The 21,696-nt window shown below is 41.3% G+C and overlaps 1 protein-coding gene across 3 annotated transcripts in view; it reads left to right on the forward strand.

The window, feature by feature from the left end:
• The window catches only part of adamts17 (ADAM metallopeptidase with thrombospondin type 1 motif, 17), a 101,647-nt gene that overhangs the window by 22,736 nt on the left and 57,215 nt on the right, over window positions 1-21,696 (forward strand). For all 3 annotated transcript variants that reach the window (XM_076887203.1, XM_076887201.1, XM_076887207.1), the window contains 3 exons: window positions 5,687-5,865; window positions 6,757-6,840; window positions 14,200-14,357. In XM_076887203.1, coding sequence (XP_076743318.1) covers window positions 5,687-5,865; window positions 6,757-6,840; window positions 14,200-14,357 — 421 coding nt within the window. The remainder of the gene's footprint in view (window positions 1-5,686; window positions 5,866-6,756; window positions 6,841-14,199; window positions 14,358-21,696) is intronic.

Here is a 21,696-nt window from a genome sequence, read left to right on the forward strand (position 1 = left end):
AAAGCAATATTTTAATCAATTCACAAAACCATTTGGAATTATTGCCATATCTAAAACATGATCAATGCAGAGAAACGACTTGATTTTGAACTGGAGGGGTTGAAGTTAATTATAAGGTGGTGAAAAGTATGACAACTACAATTGATAACTTATTAGAATGTATATAACAACTGAAGTTTATGAGGAAAAAGTGAAAAATGTAATAATTAGCTGTTTATATCGAGCACCAGGCTCAAGCATACATGTATTTAATGACTTCATAGAAGAAATGTTCTCAAAAACAAATCAAAAGTTATGTTTATCATGGTGATTTTAACAATGATCTGCTGAATGCGAATAAGCATAAAATTACCAATGAATTTTAAACACTATATACAGTCTGAGGTTACATCCTAAAACAACCAGGCCAAGCAGAATTACACCTCACTGTGCCACCTTAATTGACAATATTTTCACTAACAACATGGAAAACAACATTGTGCGTATATTATTATTTAATGGCATCAGTTTTTATGTATTTTAAAGGGCAGAGAGCCTTTCAGCCTACCACAGCTGCGTTTGGTTGACTCTGTGGAATCCTTTAAAAAGCAGTTAAAAGTTTCTGTTTAAACAAGCCTTCTGTTGATCAATGCTGTTTATTTATTTATTTGTTTGTTTGTTTTTACATTTATCCCTTTGTATTGTCTATTTTATTACTTCTCTGTTTATTTTAACCTTTGTGTGCTGTGCTTTGCAACTGCCTGTCTATGAAAAGTGCTTAATAAATAAACTTTAGTTACTTACTGTAATCATGCAGAGCAGTGGTCCCCAACCCCCGGGCCGGTCCATGAGTCGTTGGTACCGGGCCGCGAGAGTTGAGGCTCGGGGGTGAAATTTGTGGTTTTCAGGCTTTTCATCTGTTTTTATTGTTTTTTTATTTATCATTTTTATTGTTAACGTGGTTTTCCTGTGTGTCAATCTTTTTTTGGGGGGGGGGAATCTCCACGTGTGTGTGTGTGTGTGTGTGTGTGTGTGTGTGTGTGTGTGTGTGTGTGTGTGTGTGTGTGTATACAATTAACCTCATTTATTTTAATTCTTTCTTTTATCTGTTTACATTATACCCCTGTTCAGCACTGTGGCTGAGACTTGATGTCTTTTAAATGTGCTACACAAATAAAGCTGACTTGACTTAACTTGACTATTCCATCTGGAGAACCACCAAGCAGCCCATTGTTGGATAAAAACAGTCTCCTCCTTGATAACTGCTCCAGTAGAGTCAGTATACAGCTGCTTGGCCTTCGGTTCATAAAGGATCCCCCAATCACATGCCTTTGGGGATGAAAATATCTCTTAGTCATAAATGCTTCTTAGAAGCACAGACCCCTTTTTACTAACAACTTACTTTACATCCTTTTGTCAGGTTCTACCGGCCAAGCAGAGTCTTAAATAATGAAGGAGGGTATGAGCTCCCCTGGAGTGCACCCACGACCAAACCAAAGTTGCTAGCTGTGATAGTCTTCTTGCAATATACCAGCCTTTTATAAAGAAACACAAATTAGGAGACACAGTTCACTAAAATTTCTTGCTTAACACCTAACAGAATTAATTTATTACCACAATGCATTCTTTGTTTGTCCAACTGTTGCTTCCTCAACCTGTTTCTTCTCTTCCTCGGTCGCAGCCAGTGACGACAGTACATAACTGGCCTTGTCTTCTGCTTGGGCTAAATCCAAGTCCCTCAGCACTGCATCGAATTTCTTGGCTTTTTAAAGCAAAAGGATTTTAAAAGTTTTAATGGGACCAAGCCATTTTGACCACAGAGTAGACAAAGTCTAGTACAAAGCATACAAAATACATATAAAATTAAAGTGGGGATAGTGGAGATGAACAGTCTGATGTCTGTAGTTTACATACATGTAAAGGCAGAAATTAGGGACATACAGTTTTTATTCATAAACACCCCAAAGAAAAAACATTCTAACAATCAGTACCTTCCTGGTTCAAAGCACTCTCCAGGTCACAAAGTGTGGTTATCCACTAAAACCATTCCACCGTGTACTGAATGTAAAAAAGTGTCACCCAGTTTAATTGGTCTCAGACTGCCTCAAAATACCTCAGAATATGAGAATTCAAAACTATTTTTATGTCTCTCAGATTGAACCAGTCAGATTGAGCCGGATATTATATGCTCTGGCCATTGAGTCCCATCTAAACCAACCCAGACAGAGCCTCACGGGGTTGACCTTTTGTGGGAGAAAAAGGCCACAGTGAGTTTGTCACCATATGCTGATGATGTAAAAGTCTTTATGACCGGGCACAATAAAATCAGCACTCAGAAATTAGCATTATATGAACCAGCTTCTGTTGTTTAGGTCAGCTGGTCAAAATGTGTTGGCCTTTGCCAGAAGAGTGGATTAATAAAGTGAAACCAAAAATGCCAGCTCTGCTACAGTGGGACAGGGAGGGGATGAAATGTTTAAGTGTGTTTCTGGGAAGGGATGACTTCCAGATGAAAAAAATTGGAAGGGTTTACTAAAAACTGGTGAGATCTGCTGGACCCAAGCCCACTGCTTGTCTCGTGGGTGCCTCTATATGACATACAGCTGTCTTATAGAGGGAGGACCTTGGGTTTTAATAACTGCGCAAAGCAGTTATTAAAAACCATGTGAGGAGCATTGACTATGACAACAATCTGTAGAGCCAGGAACCAAATAATGACCATCTACAGCATTGGTGTCAAACTCCAGTCCTTTAGGGCCAGTGTCCTGAAACTTACAAGTGTCCCTGCTACCACACACCTCAATAATATTAGTAGGTCATTTGCAAGACTCTATAGAACACTGTAGATCAGGGTGCTGAGGTGGCAATTCAACCACTGAATTCATGTTACAGCTGCTCATGAGTGAATGAACATGGTGCAATAAAAAGTACATTTTTCTAAACGCTTACATTATTCTCCAAGAAGGCTGGGTACTCAAGACCGGTTCCCCCGACCCAAAGGCGCTGGGAACAAACCTTCTCATCCACAGGGAGAAACCCCAATGTACAGGCAGCAGAGGGGATACTAGGATACCTACCCCAGCCTGCTGCCTCTCACCTAGGGCAACTGTAGACTGAGACAGAGTCCAGCCGCTCTCTCGGAGACTGGTTCCACAGCCTAAGTCATGCGTTGAGGTGAGCCAGACTATATCTAGCCGGTACCTCTCAACCTCACGCACTAACTCAGTAACCCTATCCTGGGCAGGGTGAATTGTTCCCTTGGTTGTATACTCGTAGGAGTCTTTTCGGTCTTTGTCTTATCCCTCACAAAGGACAAAATTGCAATGGGACACCCTACCAGGTGGGCAAAGGCCCCCCAACAACCTAGCCCCTGGGATCCCTGGGACACACAAACCCCTCCATCACAATAAGTGCTTAATAATAACAATTCCATGTATCCAAGTGGAACCTATTTAAACCAACGTGAAAAGTGATTCCTTTATTTGTGCTGTACTGGAGCAGAGCTAACATTTTAGCAGAATGCCATACATACATAGTGACATAGTGATGAGAATAACGGCATTATTAGTAACGCCGTTACTAATGCTGTAAATGTTTCAGCTTTCAGTAACTAGTAATCTAATTAATTACTATTTCTATCATTACAACGCTGTTACTGTTATTAACAAGGTGCAGATGCGTTACTACTGTTTTTTTTACTTTTTCAATACACTGTTGAAGCTGTCTTCAGCTTATTCAGAGTTAGGGGTTGAAACAATCGCACGTGTGCTGCTGATTGGCTGAGAAAGAAAAGTAATCATGTTAAACAAATCACATGACTTCTTTAAGGTGACATAGTAACAAGATGCTATGTCAGCCCAAGACAAGCCCGAGTCTCTATTTTTGTGTTAAAAGTGTGGACTTCAAACTATATACCTGTTTTTTAAATTGTGTTGATAGGCCACGTAAAACCAGTCATGATAAAAAATATATACCAGCGGTCCCAACCCCCGGGCCTCGGACCGGTACCGGTCCATGAGTCGTTTGGTGCCGGGCCGCGAGAGTTGACGTTCAGGTGTGAAATGTGTGGTTTTCAGTGTTTTTATCGGTTTCCAGCGTTATTTTGTTATCGTTTTTATCATTAACTCGGTTTTCCTGGGTCTTTTCATGTGTGTTATGAATAAATTTTCTTTTTTTCGGTACCAGTACTAGTTTTATTTTGTTGTATTTATCCGCGACACCTTAAAGTCCGTGAAAATATTGTCGGGCATAAATCGGTCCGTGGCGCAAAAAAGGTTGGAGACCGCTGATATATACAATGTTTTTTCCTGAATACTATTGATGTGTTTACTGTGTAAGGATAGCGCTTGTGACCAAAAAAAAGAAGTACCATACTGACCAATCAAAAATGATTTGGCAACATGGCAGGAAGAGGGGAAAGTTCTAGGAGCAATGGCAGCGAGAGAGAGAGCAAAAGAAAGAGAGAGAGAGTTTTGAGATGTGAGATATTTGTGACCTTTAGCGTGTTTGGATTGTGTAGTTAGTGTGTAGTGTAGTCGATATTTTTTTGTGTGTGTGTCAGAACAATGAGGCGACTGCTGATTGTCACAGTTGCTGCCAAAAAGCCACCAAAGTCAGATTACAGTGTAAACGGTGTCTCCAGGTGGAAAACAGGAGTGATACACCTCCTGCTGTCAGGCCTGCAGGTACCACGCTTGTGATGAGGTCCATTATCTCATAGTGGACAGAAATTATTTTTTGGAGTGGCACAAATCATTTTGTGGCATCTTATTTGATGTAGAACAGCTGATTGTTCTGTAAATAGTTTGAAATAGTTATTTTAAAAATCCTTGGGTGCATTTTTAGGTGAATAGCTGCAAAAAACTTTGTTGTTTACAAAACTTGTTCATAACTTCTTAAAGTTTATAATTTATCTTTGCATTTCAAGTTAATGATTCATTAAACATGTTTGTGGTTCTTACAGTAAAAATATAACCTTTTTCTACTCTGATTTTATGTTTTTGGTCATTTTACGTACACCAATAGTTACTTTTCCTAGTAATTAGTTACTTTTATAATATTGTAACTGAGTTACTAACCCAGTTACTTTTTTGAAAAAGTAACTATTAACCAAAACTAATTACCTTTTCATAGTATTTTGCCCAACACTGATACATACATTCTTACATGCGTTCCCTCATCATTCATCCGCAGAATAAAATGAAACAGCAAATATAAAAGTCTAAATACAGTTGTGCTAAAAAGGATGTTGCATTTGTCGTTAGGTAACAGCCATCGAGTGTAAGTGATATTGATTATTGTAATATGTTATGCTAGTGTTTTATTTACCTTATATTTTAAAAAGTTATCATTAAACTATTCACAATTAGAGGAATTTTGCAGATATTGAACATTTTAGCAGGCGTACAAATCTGTTGAACAGTTCTCCCAATTCTAGAAGTTTGGTCCAGGCAATATCAGGCTCTTTTTCTACAAAACACTACATCTCTTTATTATTATTGTTATTATTATTATTATTATTATTATAAATGATCAAAGTGTTCGTGTTTAAGTACGGCATCTTTTCAAATCAAAGACACTGAATCTAAGATAATTAAGTTTTAAAATGTTTATTTGGAAGTTTTTTCATAGGATGTAGTTATTTTTTAAATGGTTTGTACATACTTCTGGCGTACTGTTTTTAAATTTAGTCTTCCTTTTGTGGTAGGAAGGAAGAAAGAAAGCAGTTCAAGAGTTCAAGAGAATGAGGAGGGTCGTGGGAAGAGAGATGCCATACGCCTGCACGAAGTCTACACTCTGGAGACAGTGGTGGTAGCAGATTCGGACATGGTCCAGTACCATGGTGGTGAGGCAGCACAGAGGTTCCTATTGACTGTTATGAATATGGTAAGATTTTTAGAATCAAACGCTGTTTTTGACTTCCCTCACTTGAGTTTAAGTCAAACCGAAACGGTTTATTCAAATACATATAAGTGTTTATTTAAACACAGAGACTGATGCATTTCTAAACCAGTAAAAATGTTGAAAGAAGTTACTCTGTATTTAATATGTGAGCATTTAAGTCAACTTCATTAAAAAACCATCACATGGTAGCAGTAGCAATAACTTTTTTAGTGTTTGCCAGTATAACTGTCTTAAAGTTATACTGAAATTTGCAATTTGAGCCTTCTTGTGTACTGTTTGGTCTCATACTTACAATACTACCTCGGAAACCCAGTGCACTTTAAATACAGATCGATTTTCCTAAATTCTTATACAATTTTGTTGCAGAGGGACTGAAGCCTATCACATTATCATCAGGCGACTTTACACACTCGAGTGTGTTACCCTTATACTCACAACATTAATGCAGGCAACTACACTCTCTTACACTTAGAGCCAATTTAGAATCACCAGTTAACATGACAAGCTAGTTGTGTGTTTGCACCACTGCACAATAATGCTGCTCATAACCAAATTAACAAACCCCAAACCTTTTAAAATACATAACCAGTTAATATCTGTTTAGGCTATGTTAGGTAGAGTTGTTTAATTTATGTCTATAGAAAAGTGTGATGTTGATGTCAACTATCTAATCCAAGTGGATTAAAATATTCATTTGCAATAGTCAGTTTGTTTATTTACATTAGCAGGTTATCCATCCATTCATGCATTATTTCTAATGGATGTTATCAGAAAATTGTCGCATAAATTTTGACATTCACTCAAGTATGTTGATGATTTTTTTCCTTTATATGACCTTTCACATGGTTCAGTTGTACTAATTCTTTCTTTCAGGTCTACAATATGTTTCATCACCCAAGTCTCAGCGTTAGACTAGACATTCGAGTCACCAAGCTGATGCTGCTTTACAACCGCCCAGTAAGTCTGACATTTCGCCTTCTTTGACCCACATTAAAATTGCTTTCAACCCTAACAACCTGAGTTTCATAGGTTTGTGAGATTACCTCTCTCTGAGGTGTGTGTGTGTGTGTGTGTGTGTGTGTGTGTGTGTGCGCGCGTGCGTGCGTGCGTGTGTGCGTGCGTGTGTGCGTGCGTGCGTGCGTGCGCGTGCGTGCGTGCGTGCGTGCGTGCGTGCGTGCGTGCGTGCGTGCGTGCGTGCGTGCGTGTGTGTGTGTGTGAGAAAAGAAATTAAAAAATCCCCTTTTTCTCTTTCAAAACAATCTGCCAAACTTTACAGGCTTTTTTCTAAATTTCATCTATGCAAAGATTTATTCTCAAGGTGTGCCTTGTGTGCATCCTTTCAGTGTGTTAAAATTGCTTTATGATGACATTTCTTTCACTTTTATAACCTTGTTTTCTTAAAATGTGGTGTACTATGTATACAATTCAATGATTACATATAGTGTAACTCACTATCTTTGATTCCAGTTCGCACAAAGACAACAAATGGCAGCAAAATTATTTATTTTACACATGTTGGGATATTGTATTTGTTTTAAATGTTATGTACTTATGTGGTATGTAGCTTTTGTTGCCATGATGCCAGGTCTCTCTTGGAAATGAGATTTTTAATCTCAATGAGATTTTTACCTGGATAAATAAAGGACTAATAAAAAAGCACACATACTGTAGTCCAGCGGGTGTGTTGGTTGGTTGTTTGCTGCTAATAGACGTACATTAGTTTATGTAAGCTAATTAATAACCAAAGCCAAAACTAAATGGAATATAAAGAGACTAAAACTATAATTCGGTTTCGGGGGTCACTTTGGTATTCCCCCTGGCTGCAACAACAAGTTTCATGTTAACAAATGAAGAATATGCCGTCCACTTTCAGTTCTGTCCAAGTGGGTCTTCCGTTGTTTGGCTAGTGTTAGAATTTATTTTTATCTTTAAGGCTATATACCTCATAATTTGCATCACACATATGGTTTATCCTTTACTGCACAAATGTATGTAATATCAGGTAGTTTTGAATGCAGACTGTTACACTATGACCCCCTGTCAGGTATGTGGGTGAGGGTTGTGATACATACAAGAAAACAGGGCCATAAATTCTGGTGTTTGGGAATGCATTCCTCCCACCTTCTACAGGCCTGACCAGAGGACAAGAGGCAGTTGCCATGGTGATGGCATTGTTGCATGCAAAAGTTTCATCTCTATAAAAGGAGATGTTCAGAAATGTGTAGAAGTTGAAAGGTGAGCCGTACATGAGGTCTAAAGGCTTTCCTCCAACTTTTGACCAATCATCTTAACATACATACAGATAAGATAAGATAAGAACTTTATTTATCCTGAGGGAAATTATTTTGTCTGCCTAGGTGTACCAGCCTTTTGTCTCTGAGCCAGAGAGATGGAGGTCCATGGCGGCATGTAAAAGTAATCTGAAATCCGTTTGATAATAAATTGGGAAAACTTGTAATTTGAGCATATTTGTTTTCTCTCTCATAAAAAAACAGACAATTCTGCACCCAACATGGGGCTTGATTGAGTTGAGGAGAAGATCACCATTGGCGAGCAGAATCGGAGCGATGTTGATTTGAGCCTCGCCAGATATTCTGAACCGAGCCTAGCTGGTTGCTCGTGAAAGAAAATGGGCCTAATGAAAAGGTAGGCAGGATTGCTGTTATTGAAGCATAGTTTTAACACTAGTGGCATTGAAATGGAAAAATCTACCTGTTAGCTGTAATGCTCAGGTTTGTAAAGCACTCTCCTCCACAGTGTAAATAAGTATAGCGTTGAGCAGAATCTTTTTGAGTCCCCAGACCAACAACCTGGTGTCTGACACTCTAAATTTAGTAAAAAGGGGTCACTCGCTCACATTTGGGCTTTGCTTTTCTTCACTTCTAATATGAAGTAATCCATTCAGGGACATGACTTGAGGGATAAAAAAGGTCTTTAAAAAAGTCGTGGCATCTTTTCCTCTGAGTCTGTTTTTTGTTTTGCTTTTTTCATCGCATACATCAACGTCTTTTCTTTCCCAATCCTGCTTCAGTAAGAAACATAGTTATGTTTGTGGTGTGATTTGCATGTAGTAAGCTGTTATGTTGTTGTGTTTAAGATTATTGTATTGCATAAAATACTGCTTATGGCATCAGCTCAGTACACGCGACCAGACCAGAGTCTCCAGCTTGTCGGTCCCACGAACCACCTGATTCAAACAGGCTCTCGTCCACACAGTGCTCATTTATAAAGTGCTTTACAAACCTAAATATTACAGCTAACAGGTGGATTTCCCTGTGTCTGTGTAGGTAGTCAAACATCAAAGAAGCACTTACTGCTAAAGAGACAGACTGAAATCATTGGTTTCTTAACATAAAACTCATTGTTGCAGCCAGGAGCAGTGGAAACGTGACCTCCTTAGACTGCTTTTTTAGTTTTAGTGTCCTTATTTTTCCCCTGAGTTGTTGGTGCTTTTGTTAGTTAACTAATATGAACTAATGTTTGTCAGTTGAACCCAATCAATCAACCACCCAACCCAGTGACATCACATCGTGTACTGGCATAAGATGGTGCTAAGCATGTTCTTAAAAACCTTAAAAAGTAAGTACTTAAAGTTAAAGTGAAAATGAAACACTACATTTATAAAAGTCTAAGGAGCTTGCAAAGAAAAGCGTCTGGACTTCTTTAAGTTGCTTGAAGACGTTTCACCTCTCATCCGAGAAGCTTCTTCAGTTCTAAGGTCAAATGGTGGAGAGTCCCAGATATAAACCCAGTGGGAGTTTCCCCCCACAGAGGGACAAAAATCAGAATCAGAATCAGAATCAGAATACTTTATTGATCCCTGGGGGAAATTATTTTTTGTTACAGTGCTCCATTTTAAACCAACATTAAGACAAGACAGACAATACACTAACTAAGAATAGTACAATATATACATATATATACATACATACATACATAAGTCACTCATAAATAAATAGTTGGAAAAGAAACATGTGTAGCTGTAGCAGCAAACAGTGTGTTAAGTGGATGCGTTGTACAGGGAGATGGCCACAGGCAGGAATGATTTCCTGTGTCGTTCAGTGGTGCTTTTCGGTAATCTCAGTCTCTCACTGAACGAGCTCCTGTGACTGACCAAAAGGACCCCCTGATGATCCTCTAATCGCCTGAGCCAAGGTGTGAAACTGGGTGTGTGTCCCAATCAGCCAGAGTTTCGGGTGTGTTCATTGTGAAACCTGGCCCCACCTTATCATGCGAATTCCTGAGGTCAGATGGCCCAGGATGTGAGTGGGCGTTAAGGCGTCTGGGAGGGATCTCAAAACTGGATTATAGATGGCGTTGGTGTCGTAAACCCCCGCCTCTGTTCAAAGATGGTCGCTCACAGTGGACATAGATGCTTCTTTCACTCCTCTTTCAAACCATCTGTCCTCTCTGTCCAAAATGTGAACATTGGCATCCTCAAAGAGTGACCTTTGACCTTTAGATGCAGATGGACTGCTGAGTCTTGTCCTGTGGAGGTGGCTCTTCTGTGTTGTGCCATGCGCTTGTGAAGTGGCTGTTTGGTCTCTCCAATGTAGAGGTCTGGGCATTCCTCGCTGCACTGTACAGCATACACCACATTGTTAAGTTTGTGTTTTGGCGTTTTGTCTTTCGGGTGAACCAGTTTGTGTCTGAGCGTGTTGCTGGTTCTGAAATGCACCGGGATGTCATGCTTGGAGAAAACTCTCCTGAGTTTCTCTGATACACCGGCTACATAGGGGATGACAATGTTGACAATATTGTCACTTGCATACCCACCACGGAGGCCGTGGAGACTGTCAGAAAACGACTACAAGAAGACAGCTCCTTGGAGGACAGGACCAACTTCACACCCGATCAGATCTGCACACTGTTAGACCTCTGCCTCACCACTACATATTTCAAATACAACGAAGGCTTTTACAGACAAAAACATGGCTGTGCCATGGACTCCCCCGTGTCACCTATTGTAGCAACCTTTACATGGAGGAAGTGGAGAGAAAGGCTCTTGGCTCTTTCAAAGGAAGAGTACCCAGCCACTGGTACAGATATGTGGACGACACCTGGGTCAAAATCAAGACACAAGAAGTGGAATCCTTCACTGCGCACATTAACGCTGTGGATAAGAACATCAAGTTCACCAGGGAAGACACAAAGGACGACTGTCTGCCTTTCCTGGACTGCGCCGTGCACATTGAAGAGAACGGCAAACTCAACATCGAAGTTTACCGGAAGCCCACACACACGGACCAGTACCTCCTCTTTGACTCCCATCACCCTCTGGAACACAAACTTGGAGTAATCAGGACCCTACACCACCGGGCAGAACATGTTCCCTCTAAGCCTGAAGGAAAAAAGAAGGAACACACACATGTAAAGGAAGCACTCAAAACGTGCGGCTATCCTAATTGGGCGTTCTTAAAGTCAGCAAAGAGGCACAGAAAAGAAGACCAGACACCAGCGAGGGAGGATAAGAAGGACAGACGCAACAACATTGTCATCCCCTATGTAGCCGGTGTATCAGAAAAACTCAGGAGAGTTTTCTCCAAGCATGACATCCCAGTGTATTTCAGACCCAGCAACACGCTCAGACACAAACTGGTTCACCCGAAAGACAAAACGCCAAAACACAGACTTAACAATGTGGTGTATGCTGTACAGTGCAGCGAGGAATGCTCAGACCTCTACATTGGAGAGACCAAACAGCCACTTCACAAGCGCATGGCACAACACAGAACAGCCACCTCCACAGGACAAGACTCAGCAGTCCATCTGCATCTAAAGGTCAAAGGTCACTCTTTGAGGATGCCAATGTTCACATTTTGGACAGAGAGGACAGATGGTTTGAAAGAGGAGTGAAAGAAGCATCTATGTCCACTGTGAGCGACCATCTTTGAACAGAGGCGGGGGTTTACGACACCAACTCTCTGCCATCTATAATCCAGTTTTGAGATCCTTCCCAGACGCCTGAACGCCCACTCACATCCTGGGCCATCTGACCTCAGGAATTCACATGATAAGGTGGGGCCAGGTTTCACAATGAACTCACCCGAAACTCTGGCTGATTGGGACCCACACCCAGTTTCACAGGCGATTAGAGGATCATCAGGGGGTCCTTTTGTCCCTCTGTGGGGGGAAACTCCCACTAGGTTTATATCTGGGACTCTCCACCATTTGACCTTAGAACTGAAGAAGCTTCTCGGATGAGAGGTGAAACGTCTTCAAGCAACTTAAAGAAGTCCAGACGCTTTTCTTTGCAAGCTCCTTTGACTACGATGACCTGGATGACTGAGAACCTTCACAGACATACATTTATAAAAGCCAGTTTAAACCATGCTCGAGCATTGTTAAATACTGTCTGTGAAGCTGAATGTAAGAAATAAGTGCTTAAAATTTAAGTTTAAAAAACATGTTTAGCGCCGTCTTCTGTCATTACAGAATGTTATGTCATGAGGTTGGTTGGTTTGCTGTTTTACATTGGTTTATGTTAGTAAGCTAGAGACAGAATTCACTATGACCATATGCTGTGGAGCCTCTTCTTGTTGTTTAGACATTTTACCTGGATCCCTGTTTAAAGATGTTTTTCGGTCCATCTGTTCTTGTACGCACATGGCTAATCCCTCTCTGGCCTCTGGTTAAGTCCGGTTTACTTCAAGAATGCTGTTATTCACCCTATACTAAAAAAAAGCCCAAACTTGACCCTTCTATTGGTCAGCTATAGACCAATCTCTAAATTACCATTTCTTACCAAGATTATTGATAAGCTAAGCTAACTGCTGCTTTAGATAAATACAGCATTCTTGATAAATTTCAATCTGAGTTCTGTAAAGGACATTCAAAGGAGAGAGCTCTTGTCAGAGTGTCTAGTGACACAGGAAATTGTTCTGTTCTCAACCACTGTATCAACCAAGCGAGATCTGGTGATACAGTGATCACCAGATCTTGACAGGTTGAGGTATTGGGCCAGTGTATCAGGATCTGCCTTACAACTGTTTACTTCATATCTTTCTGAATGTTCTCTTTGTGTGGCTGCTTCCAATTATAGGTCTTCCTTAAGCCATCTTAATTTTGGTGTACCTCAGGGTTCTTTTTTGGGGACCTTACTATTTCTGGTTTACATGATCCCTCTTCAACACATTTTGAGTAGAGGTCTCATATACCTGCTACACAGATGATATTCATTTATACATCCATTTTAAGCCTAATGAGGTATTGAATCTGCATGTCTTACACAAGTGCTTAGGGTTTGTAAAAGTCTGGATGGATAGAACTTTTCTTCAACTTAATCAGGAAAAGCTGAAATTCCTGATTGTGCTCCAGAAGAGCGTAAATTTCAATAATGGAAACTCTTGGTCCGTTAGCCTCTTATGCCAAGTCTTCCATCAGAAACATCGGGGCAAATTTTGAGTCTGGTTTTCCCTCAGATGTTCATGTTCATACTCTGGTTAATTCATGTTTATATTAGTTACAAAATATTGTTAAGCTAAGTAATATTATCCCGCAAACAGACTTGGAAACTGTTATTCATGCTTTTGTTTCTTCAAGATTGGATTACTGTACTGTAAAGCGCTATACAAATACAGGCCATTTACCATTTACCATTCATCATTCACCTGCCTAAACAAAGCATCATTAGACCATCTGCAGATCCAATGAAATTCAGCAGCGAATGAGAAACAAAGTAATTGAGATCTCTTAGTCTGGGAAAGGCTATAAAGTCAAAACATAGAACAGTGATGAACCTTCTCAGGAGTGGCTGGCAGAGCAAAATTACCAGAGTAGTGCAGCGGTGACTTATCCAAGAGGCTACAAAAGACCCCAGAACAATATCCAAAGAACTGCAGCCCTCACTTGCCTCAGTTAAGGTTAGTGTTTATGACTCCATCATAAGAAAGAGACTGAGCAACAATGGAGGTCTAAAATGAAAAAGGAACATAAAGGCTTGTCTCAATTTTGCCGGAAAACATCTTGACGATCCCCTAAACTTTTTTGGAAATACTCTGTGGACTGATAAGATAAAAATTTAACTTTTTGGAAGATGTGTGTCCCTTCTAAAACATCATGGTTATGCAGGGAAGATCCCCAAACAAGTGATCCAAGGAAGCTTCCTTACAGCAGACGGACTCACATGCTGTTCTATCCTCCTCACTGGCCATTGGGTTTTTGAGTAGGTTATCAAAGCACCTATTGGCTTCGCCTTCAGCCATTTTGTTGTGTCAAACCAACTAGCCTAATGACATAATGTTCATTGTGCATAAGTCCCAATTTTTTTTTTCATTATTATCAGAATTAAATTAATTTAGTGTCTTTGTTCTCCAGGAAAAGCTAAAGGTGGGCCATCATGGAGAAAGATCTCTGGAGAGCTTCTGTCACTGGCAGCATCAAGAATTTGGTGGGCCTTGGTACCTTGGTACCAACCATGTTCCCGGTGGAAGAGATGATATCCCTCCAGTGGACAGTGCTGTATTGGTCACCAGGTATGCAGCTATGAACTGTTTTAAAGCTTCTTAGAACTTCACTGTGAGGAAGAGAGCTGCCATGTTATTGAGTCTGACTGTTGTTCCCCGTCAGAGCAAAAACCTGAGCATTATATAAATGTGACTCCGCAGTTCCCCCACTCCCCAGGCCAGACCAGTGCCATAGAAGATGGTGAATAGAAAACTCTGTCTTGTTCTATTAGGGTCCAATCATGTGCTGCCTGATACTTATAGGCAAATACACCAATGTCTTGGCAGCATTTATGTTTGTTTGCTCAGAGATGTGTGAGGTGCAGAATGATAAATACTGAATAACTCCCACTGAGGTGGGGTGAGACAGACAGTGAAGAAGCACGTGCTGTCTTGCCAGTACATGCAGTCAGCAGTGATGACATAATTAAACACTTTTAACCACTGGGTTTCAAATCTTATGTCAGGACCTGCAGAGATGCAATACAATTCAAGTTTGTTGGTAGCATAAAATCAACTTCTGTGAGAGATGCTGAGACATGCTTATGAGCCTTCTGAAGAACAGCTGCACAAAGAGTGTGATTACCGGCAGCCATTCATATATATACTGGTCCTCAATCATGTCGAAGTTTGAGATGTGACAATGTTTTCTGTTTTTATAACCCTTAATGCCATGAGGTGTAAAATAAGACATCAATCTCTGCACAGAACACATGAAATGGCCTTTCAGAGCAGGTTGCTCAGGAATGTCAGCTGCTCTGATGATGAGTGCGTGGCACCAGAATCTATCCTACATTCAATATCTTTGCCGGTAATAATCAAAGTATAAGTGAGAAAAGCTTCGTGTGAGTATTTTACATTTAGAGCAGAATCCTTCTGCTCTAAATGTTTAATTGTTGTCTGTATCAGTGTAGGTGTCACTTCTGATACCAAGTTGTTGTGGAAATTGAGTGCATTAAAGAGGAGGTTTTATTCTTGCAAGAAGGAGTTCAGTCAGCACAAGGCACTTTGGCGTTGTAGTGAAGAATTCAACTGAACAAAGGAACCGGGCTCTACTTATATAGGGTCCCCCCTAAATCTTTATTACCCTAGTGCCTGTCAGAACGTAACTGCCCAGAGGCAGGAAGCAGGATATCGCTTCATTAAAAGAGATCCCATATACTTGCACTTCTCCGATCGACAGGGTCAAGCATAATGTTGGCACAGGAGAAAGAAAGCTGCATCTTAGTATACAAGCAACAAAATAATCTTCTAGAGTCGTAACATTGATGAATAAGCAGTTCATTTACACAGCCGTCATGTTTGCTTTGTCCACAGTGCTGCAGTTAACTACATAAATATACAGCACAGACACATACAACCATACAACGTAGACACACTCATGTCTGATTACACCTTCCTTTCACCAGTAAACCATGCACATTCTCGCTTAGACCGTTTTTAAGTTAGCAGCTCCATTATGAAGGATATCACAGACACTCATATTCATTTGATCAACATCAGTGGTGCCAGCGTCTGCCTCTCTAACACAAGAAACAGTCACACCACCCATTAAGAACGGAAGACTAGGGCTGGGCGATATGACCCAAAATTCATATCTCGATATTTTTTAGCTGGATGGCGATATAAGATATATATCTTGATTTTTTTTTTTAAAAGCCATAAGTTAAGAACAAAAAGAGAGTTCTTAGTCACACTGTGTCCCAGATGTCACACGGGCATTTTCTTTACATACAGCGTAGATGTACATGAAGAAATTACTCAAAAATAAATTATCAGCATTTATTTTTTTTTATGATTAATATTTTATTGTACTTTTTAGAACACTACAGTCCACTGCGGAGACAGATTACATCGCATAAAAAAAACATCAGCATAGCAGCAGAACAGTAGAGAATACCAAACCAAAATGAGGGGGGGCAAACAAAGCAAGAGATAAACAAAAGCATGGAAAGAAAAACAAAAACAACAACAAACAAAAAAGGAAAAAAGAAAAAAAAGAAACAAAAACAGCCAGCCTTTGACTATGTGGGTCTTACTGCATGCCACACTCTGACATATTCTGGACAGATATGGATCCCACTTCAGATGGAAACTCTCCACTTTATTCAGGAGCCTGTATGAGAGTTGTTCTAGTGCAGCGAGTCTCCCTAGTTGAATATGCCATACAGAGACAGGTGGGGTGGAGGGGGCCTTCCACTGGGAGATAATGAGTTTACGCCCCAGCATCAATGCAGTCTGTACCCACTCAGCAGCCTTAGGTGGAGCATAGTTAAGGAGTGATGGGTCTCCCAACACAAATAGTCTTGGTGAAAAAGGAATATCCCATCGTATGGTTGATTTGATAAAGTCATGTATCTCAGTCCAAAAGATTTGGGTTTTAGGACAGCTCCAAATCATATGGGTCAATGTGCCTACCCCAGTCTGACATCTCCAGCATTCAGGGGACTGAATGAGGTTCGCCCTATACAGTCTGTGTGGCGACCAGTAAATTCGGTGTAGTAATTTGAATTGGATTAGTCTCGTTCTAAGTTCCCTGGACACCTTTTTACTATTCTGCAACATTGCAGTCCATTCCTGATCTGTAAAAGCCACACCAAGGTCAGATTCCCAAGCTAACCGGAGGGCAGGTAGTCCTTTACTCGTGCCCGTAACAAGCATTGAGTAATATTTAGAGACTTCACGACCCCCCCCCAAAGATTTTTTTGATGTAGCTGAGATATTCAATATTTGGAGGTGGTGTGGAGGAAGAACCAAAGGTTTTGAGCAATAAGTGCCGGAGCTGCAAGTACCTCCAAAACTGACTTTGTGGCAACTGAAACTGTGCTTTAAGGTCGTTGAAGGACTTGAGAATCCTCCCCTGATACAGGTCTCCGAGAACAAGTATCCCTCTCTGGACCCACAGTCTCCAGAAAAACGGCGATTTATTAATGCAGAGTTTGGGATTGAGCCATATGGAAGCCTCAGTGTGAAGGTGGGAGTTAAAATTTAGTAGCAAGGCCACCTTCTTCCAGACCGTCTGCAGGAAAGAAAGAATGGGGTGGGTTTGTATATCTGGTGGGAGCTTGGTGGTTAAAATGTGCATCGGAGGGAGTGGTGAGCACAAAGTACTCTCCAGACTAAGCCATGGGGGGGCTCGTTCTGGAGGGAGAGCCCAGTGAACCATGTGTCTCAGACTGAAAGCATAATGGTAAAATAGTAGATTTGGGACCCCCAGGCCACCCGACTCCACTGGTTGCTGTAGCTTTTTAAGCTTTATTCTAGGGCGTCTGTTATTCCATATGAATTGGTTGCATAATCTGTCAAATTGATGGAAATATTTTGATGGGATTTTTAGCGGGAGTGTTTGTAGTAGGTAATTAAATTTTGGAGCACAATTCATTTTGATGATGTTAACTTTACCCCAAAGGGTGAGGAACAAAGGGGACCATCTAATTATGTCGGTTCTGAACTTGTCCAATAGAGGTTCAAAATTAGCCTGGACTATGTTGTGTAACAAACGGGGGAATGTAATGCCTAAGTATTTAATACCAGTCTGAGGCCAGCTGAAATCCCCTGGCTGGAACAGGGTTTTGGGGCAGAAGGCTGTCAGAGGGAGCGCTTCAGACTTTGACCAATTTACTCTATATCCTGATATATTAGAGAACTGGTTAATAATTCTCAAGAGAGCAGGTAGAGATCGTTCTGGCTGTGATATTAGGACCAGGGCGTCATCAGCATAGAGCATCAATTTGTGGTTATTATTGTGGACCTGGATACCTGGAAAATCAGGGTCTCTACGTATTGTCGCTGCCAGAGGCTCTAAAGCTAAAGCAAAAAGCAGAGGACTCAGTGGGCAGCCCTGTCTTGTACCCCTGTGGAGGTCGAAGGACTGTGATATAATACGGTTCGTTAGTATTGATGCTCTCGGATTGTTGTAGAGAAGTTTGACCCACCTTATGAATTTTGGGCCAAAGCCAAATGCTTCCATTACACAAAATAGAAAACGCCACTCCACCCTGTCGAATGCTTTCTCTGCATCTAGGGAGAGGGCTATAGCTGGAGAAAAGTCCCCCGTAGGGGATTTATTCTGGGTTGCCCACATAATATCAATTAGGCGTCTAATATTATCGGCAGAGCAGCGAGTCCGAATAAAGCCAACTTGGTCGGGGTGTATTAAGTAAGTCATGACCTTATCTAATCTGGTTGCTAGTAACTTGGCTAAAATTTTGCAATCACAATTGATCAAGCTTATTGGCCTGTAACTCTTACAGTCAAGCGGGTCTTTGTTTTTCTTTAAGACAAGGGAAATAAGTGCCTCTGACAGTGTTGGTGGCAGGCTGCCCTTATCCAGGGCTTCCTCAAACATTTGCAGGAGTAAAGGGGAGAGCTCCTCTGCAAAGTTCCTGTAAAACTCTGCTGTAAACCCATCCAACCCAGGGGCCTTGTCAATTGGGAGATTTTTGATTACCCTTAAGATCTCTTCCTTTGAAATTGGGGCGTCCAGGGAGTCCACCTGTGTCCTAGAGAGAGTTGGGAGGTTGAGGGGGGAGAGAAAACTGTTAATTTCCTGAGAGTTTGCTTGTATTTCTGAGGAGTAGAGTTGCATATAGAAATCTCTGAAGGCTTCATTCACTTCAGAGGGTTTTGACACCATAGTGCCATCCTGTGCTCTAATTGCTGCTATGATAGTCTGAGCTTCTTTTTGTTTAATATATCTTGCAAGCAGTTTGCCAGGTTTATCTCCATCTTCGAAGTATTTCTGCCTAGCCCGAAATAGAGAAAACTCCAAATTATCAGCATTTATTAAATAATCATGGTCCATAAATAAAAGAAAACAATGTTGTTTTTGTGCATAACAAAAAGCTCACAATTGTGCAGTCAAAATGTAAACTAATAGACGCTGAGCGTAATAACAAAGAGACAGATTTCACAGCCGCACCACGTCTCTTACAGGTGCCATTTGTGGTCCTTATACACACAGTACGGTAATATTACGTTGAAGCACAGTACGTATCACTCCGCGAGGCTCCTCCCCGGTAGCCGTAATCCTCCGACAATCCATCAAGCGGTGCAGCTCCGTAGCTTAGCAAAGTCATATTAAAACATTTTTTGACAGATTGCTGAGCGCTGTGTACCACATAAAATCGGTTCGCGGTCAGTAAGCACATACATAAGGCGCACTGTCGAGTTTTGAGAAAATGAAAGGATTTTAGGCCGTACAGTCGTTAGCGCGGTTAGCTCGTTAGCGCGGTCAGCTCGCTAACACGTTGACGCCGTCCAGCCCCACGCACGGGGCGATCCGCGGTAACTCGCTAACGGAGATTTTCCGCTTTCATCTTGTCATTGCCTGCAGGTGAAGCTATGGGGGAGGGGGAGTTGTATTCAGTGAAGGAGAGGCGAGGCCGAGTAACGTTGCATAGAGACAAAAGTGGACGAAAGAGAGGCAAACCTGCGGCTCCACAACGTAACATAGACTATATCGATATAAACGATATTGTCACATCTTATATCTCGTATGAAAATATATCGATATTTTTAAAAAACTCGATATATCGCCCAGCCCTACGGAAGACTTAATACACCAGGTTGCATTTGGAGAACTTTGGACATGGTAATAAATCTGGAAAATGTTTGTTAACCAGTCAAAGCTAAATAAAGAAAAAAAAGATTTACTCTATTAAGGATTCGACTGGGAACCTTACTTATAACCTATTTGGTTCATTCTTCATCGATTGGATCAAAACACTATAAGGCTTCACAAATGCTTGTGCTATAACTAACCATCCTACTTCCCAAAGCTTCCAGCTACAAAGAGGCGCCAGACGAGGCCTGTCCAGTTTCCCCCTCACTTTTGTCATTTTCATTGAGCCACTAGCAGCACCAATTCGACAAAATGTCAAGTTAAAACTGAAAATACAGACCATAAAGTAAGCCTTTATGCTCATGATGTATTACCTTTCCTTGGGAACTCACAAACTTCTTATGAAGACAATCACACTTACAGAAAAGTTCTCATCCTTGAGGTTATCTCCTGATGTTTGTATGTGCAATAAATGTTAGATTTGTATTGTTGATTGTCATTTATGCTTAGAAATATTTACTCATATATGCTTAGAGTTTATAGTCGATGTCATATTGATTGGGGTCTGATCCTTAGCAGTCTGCAAAGACTTTGTGTGCATTCCAGAGGGTTCTGGCATTCACACCCACATCCTGGGAGCATGGGAGAGGTCTACCTGCTCTTATTGTTTCATGGTAGAATAAACGTCCGGACTTCTAGACCAGCAGGTTTAGGGAAGTTGGTTATGGGGTCACACACTGACCACACACACACACACACGCACGCACGCACGCACGCACGCACGCACGCACACACACACCACACACACACGCACACACACACACGCACGCACGCACGCACACACACACCACACACACACGCACACACACACACGCACGCACACACGCACGCACGCACACACACACACACACACACACACACACACACACACACTTACACAATGCACAGGCAAGGTACTCTTTGTGTGTATGTAGACGTCATATGTTAATGAACCTATGTCTATATAAAAGAGCAGTGTTACAGGGTAGCAGACAAGAGCGACTGGGGTCAAGCGAAGGAACGGCGCTTGTCCACTTGGTCTCCCTCGTGTACAAGAATCATAAAGAGCTCTGCTTGGTGTTCAATGCTTTTTGCTGTGCAGTTGAATTGTCTTGAGCGTTCCAGCGAATAGGTTTAAGCTACAAACCTATCAATTTGCATGAATTTCTTTGCTAATTTATATTAGTTATAAATTATAATATAAAGTTTTAACAGCCTTTGCCATTATACTTAAAATTCAGCTCTGTCAGAATCAGAATCAGAATCAGAGAGACAGAGACAGCAGAAACCCAAGAAAAAGTGAAGCGAGGAGAAGAACCATCATGGAAGGAGAGACCACTGGCAGACAGAAAAAAAATGACTCACATCCAGAAATCCTAAAAGTGGCTGGACAAAGCTGGACTGAAAGACAGCACAGAGGCACTAATCATGGCAGCACAAGAACAAGCTCTGAGTACAAGATCCATAGAGGCTGGGGTCTATCACACCAGGCAAGACCCCAGGTGCAGGCTGTGTAAAGATGCCCCAGAGACAATCCAGCACATAACAGCAGGGTGCAAGATGCTAGCAGGCAGGGCATACATGGAACGCCATAACCAAGTGGCCGGCATAGTGTACAGGAACATCTGTGCCGAGTATTGCCCTGAAGTCCCGAGGTCAAAATGGGATTCCTGGGTGGTCAAGAATGACGGCGCTAAGATGGTGTGGGGCTTTCAGATAGAGATAGACAAACTGGTGATGGCTAACCAACCAGACCTAGTATTGGTG

Source organism: Maylandia zebra, linkage group LG1 (genome assembly GCF_041146795.1).
Source record: "Maylandia zebra isolate NMK-2024a linkage group LG1, Mzebra_GT3a, whole genome shotgun sequence".
Taxonomy (NCBI): domain Eukaryota; kingdom Metazoa; phylum Chordata; class Actinopteri; order Cichliformes; family Cichlidae; genus Maylandia; species Maylandia zebra.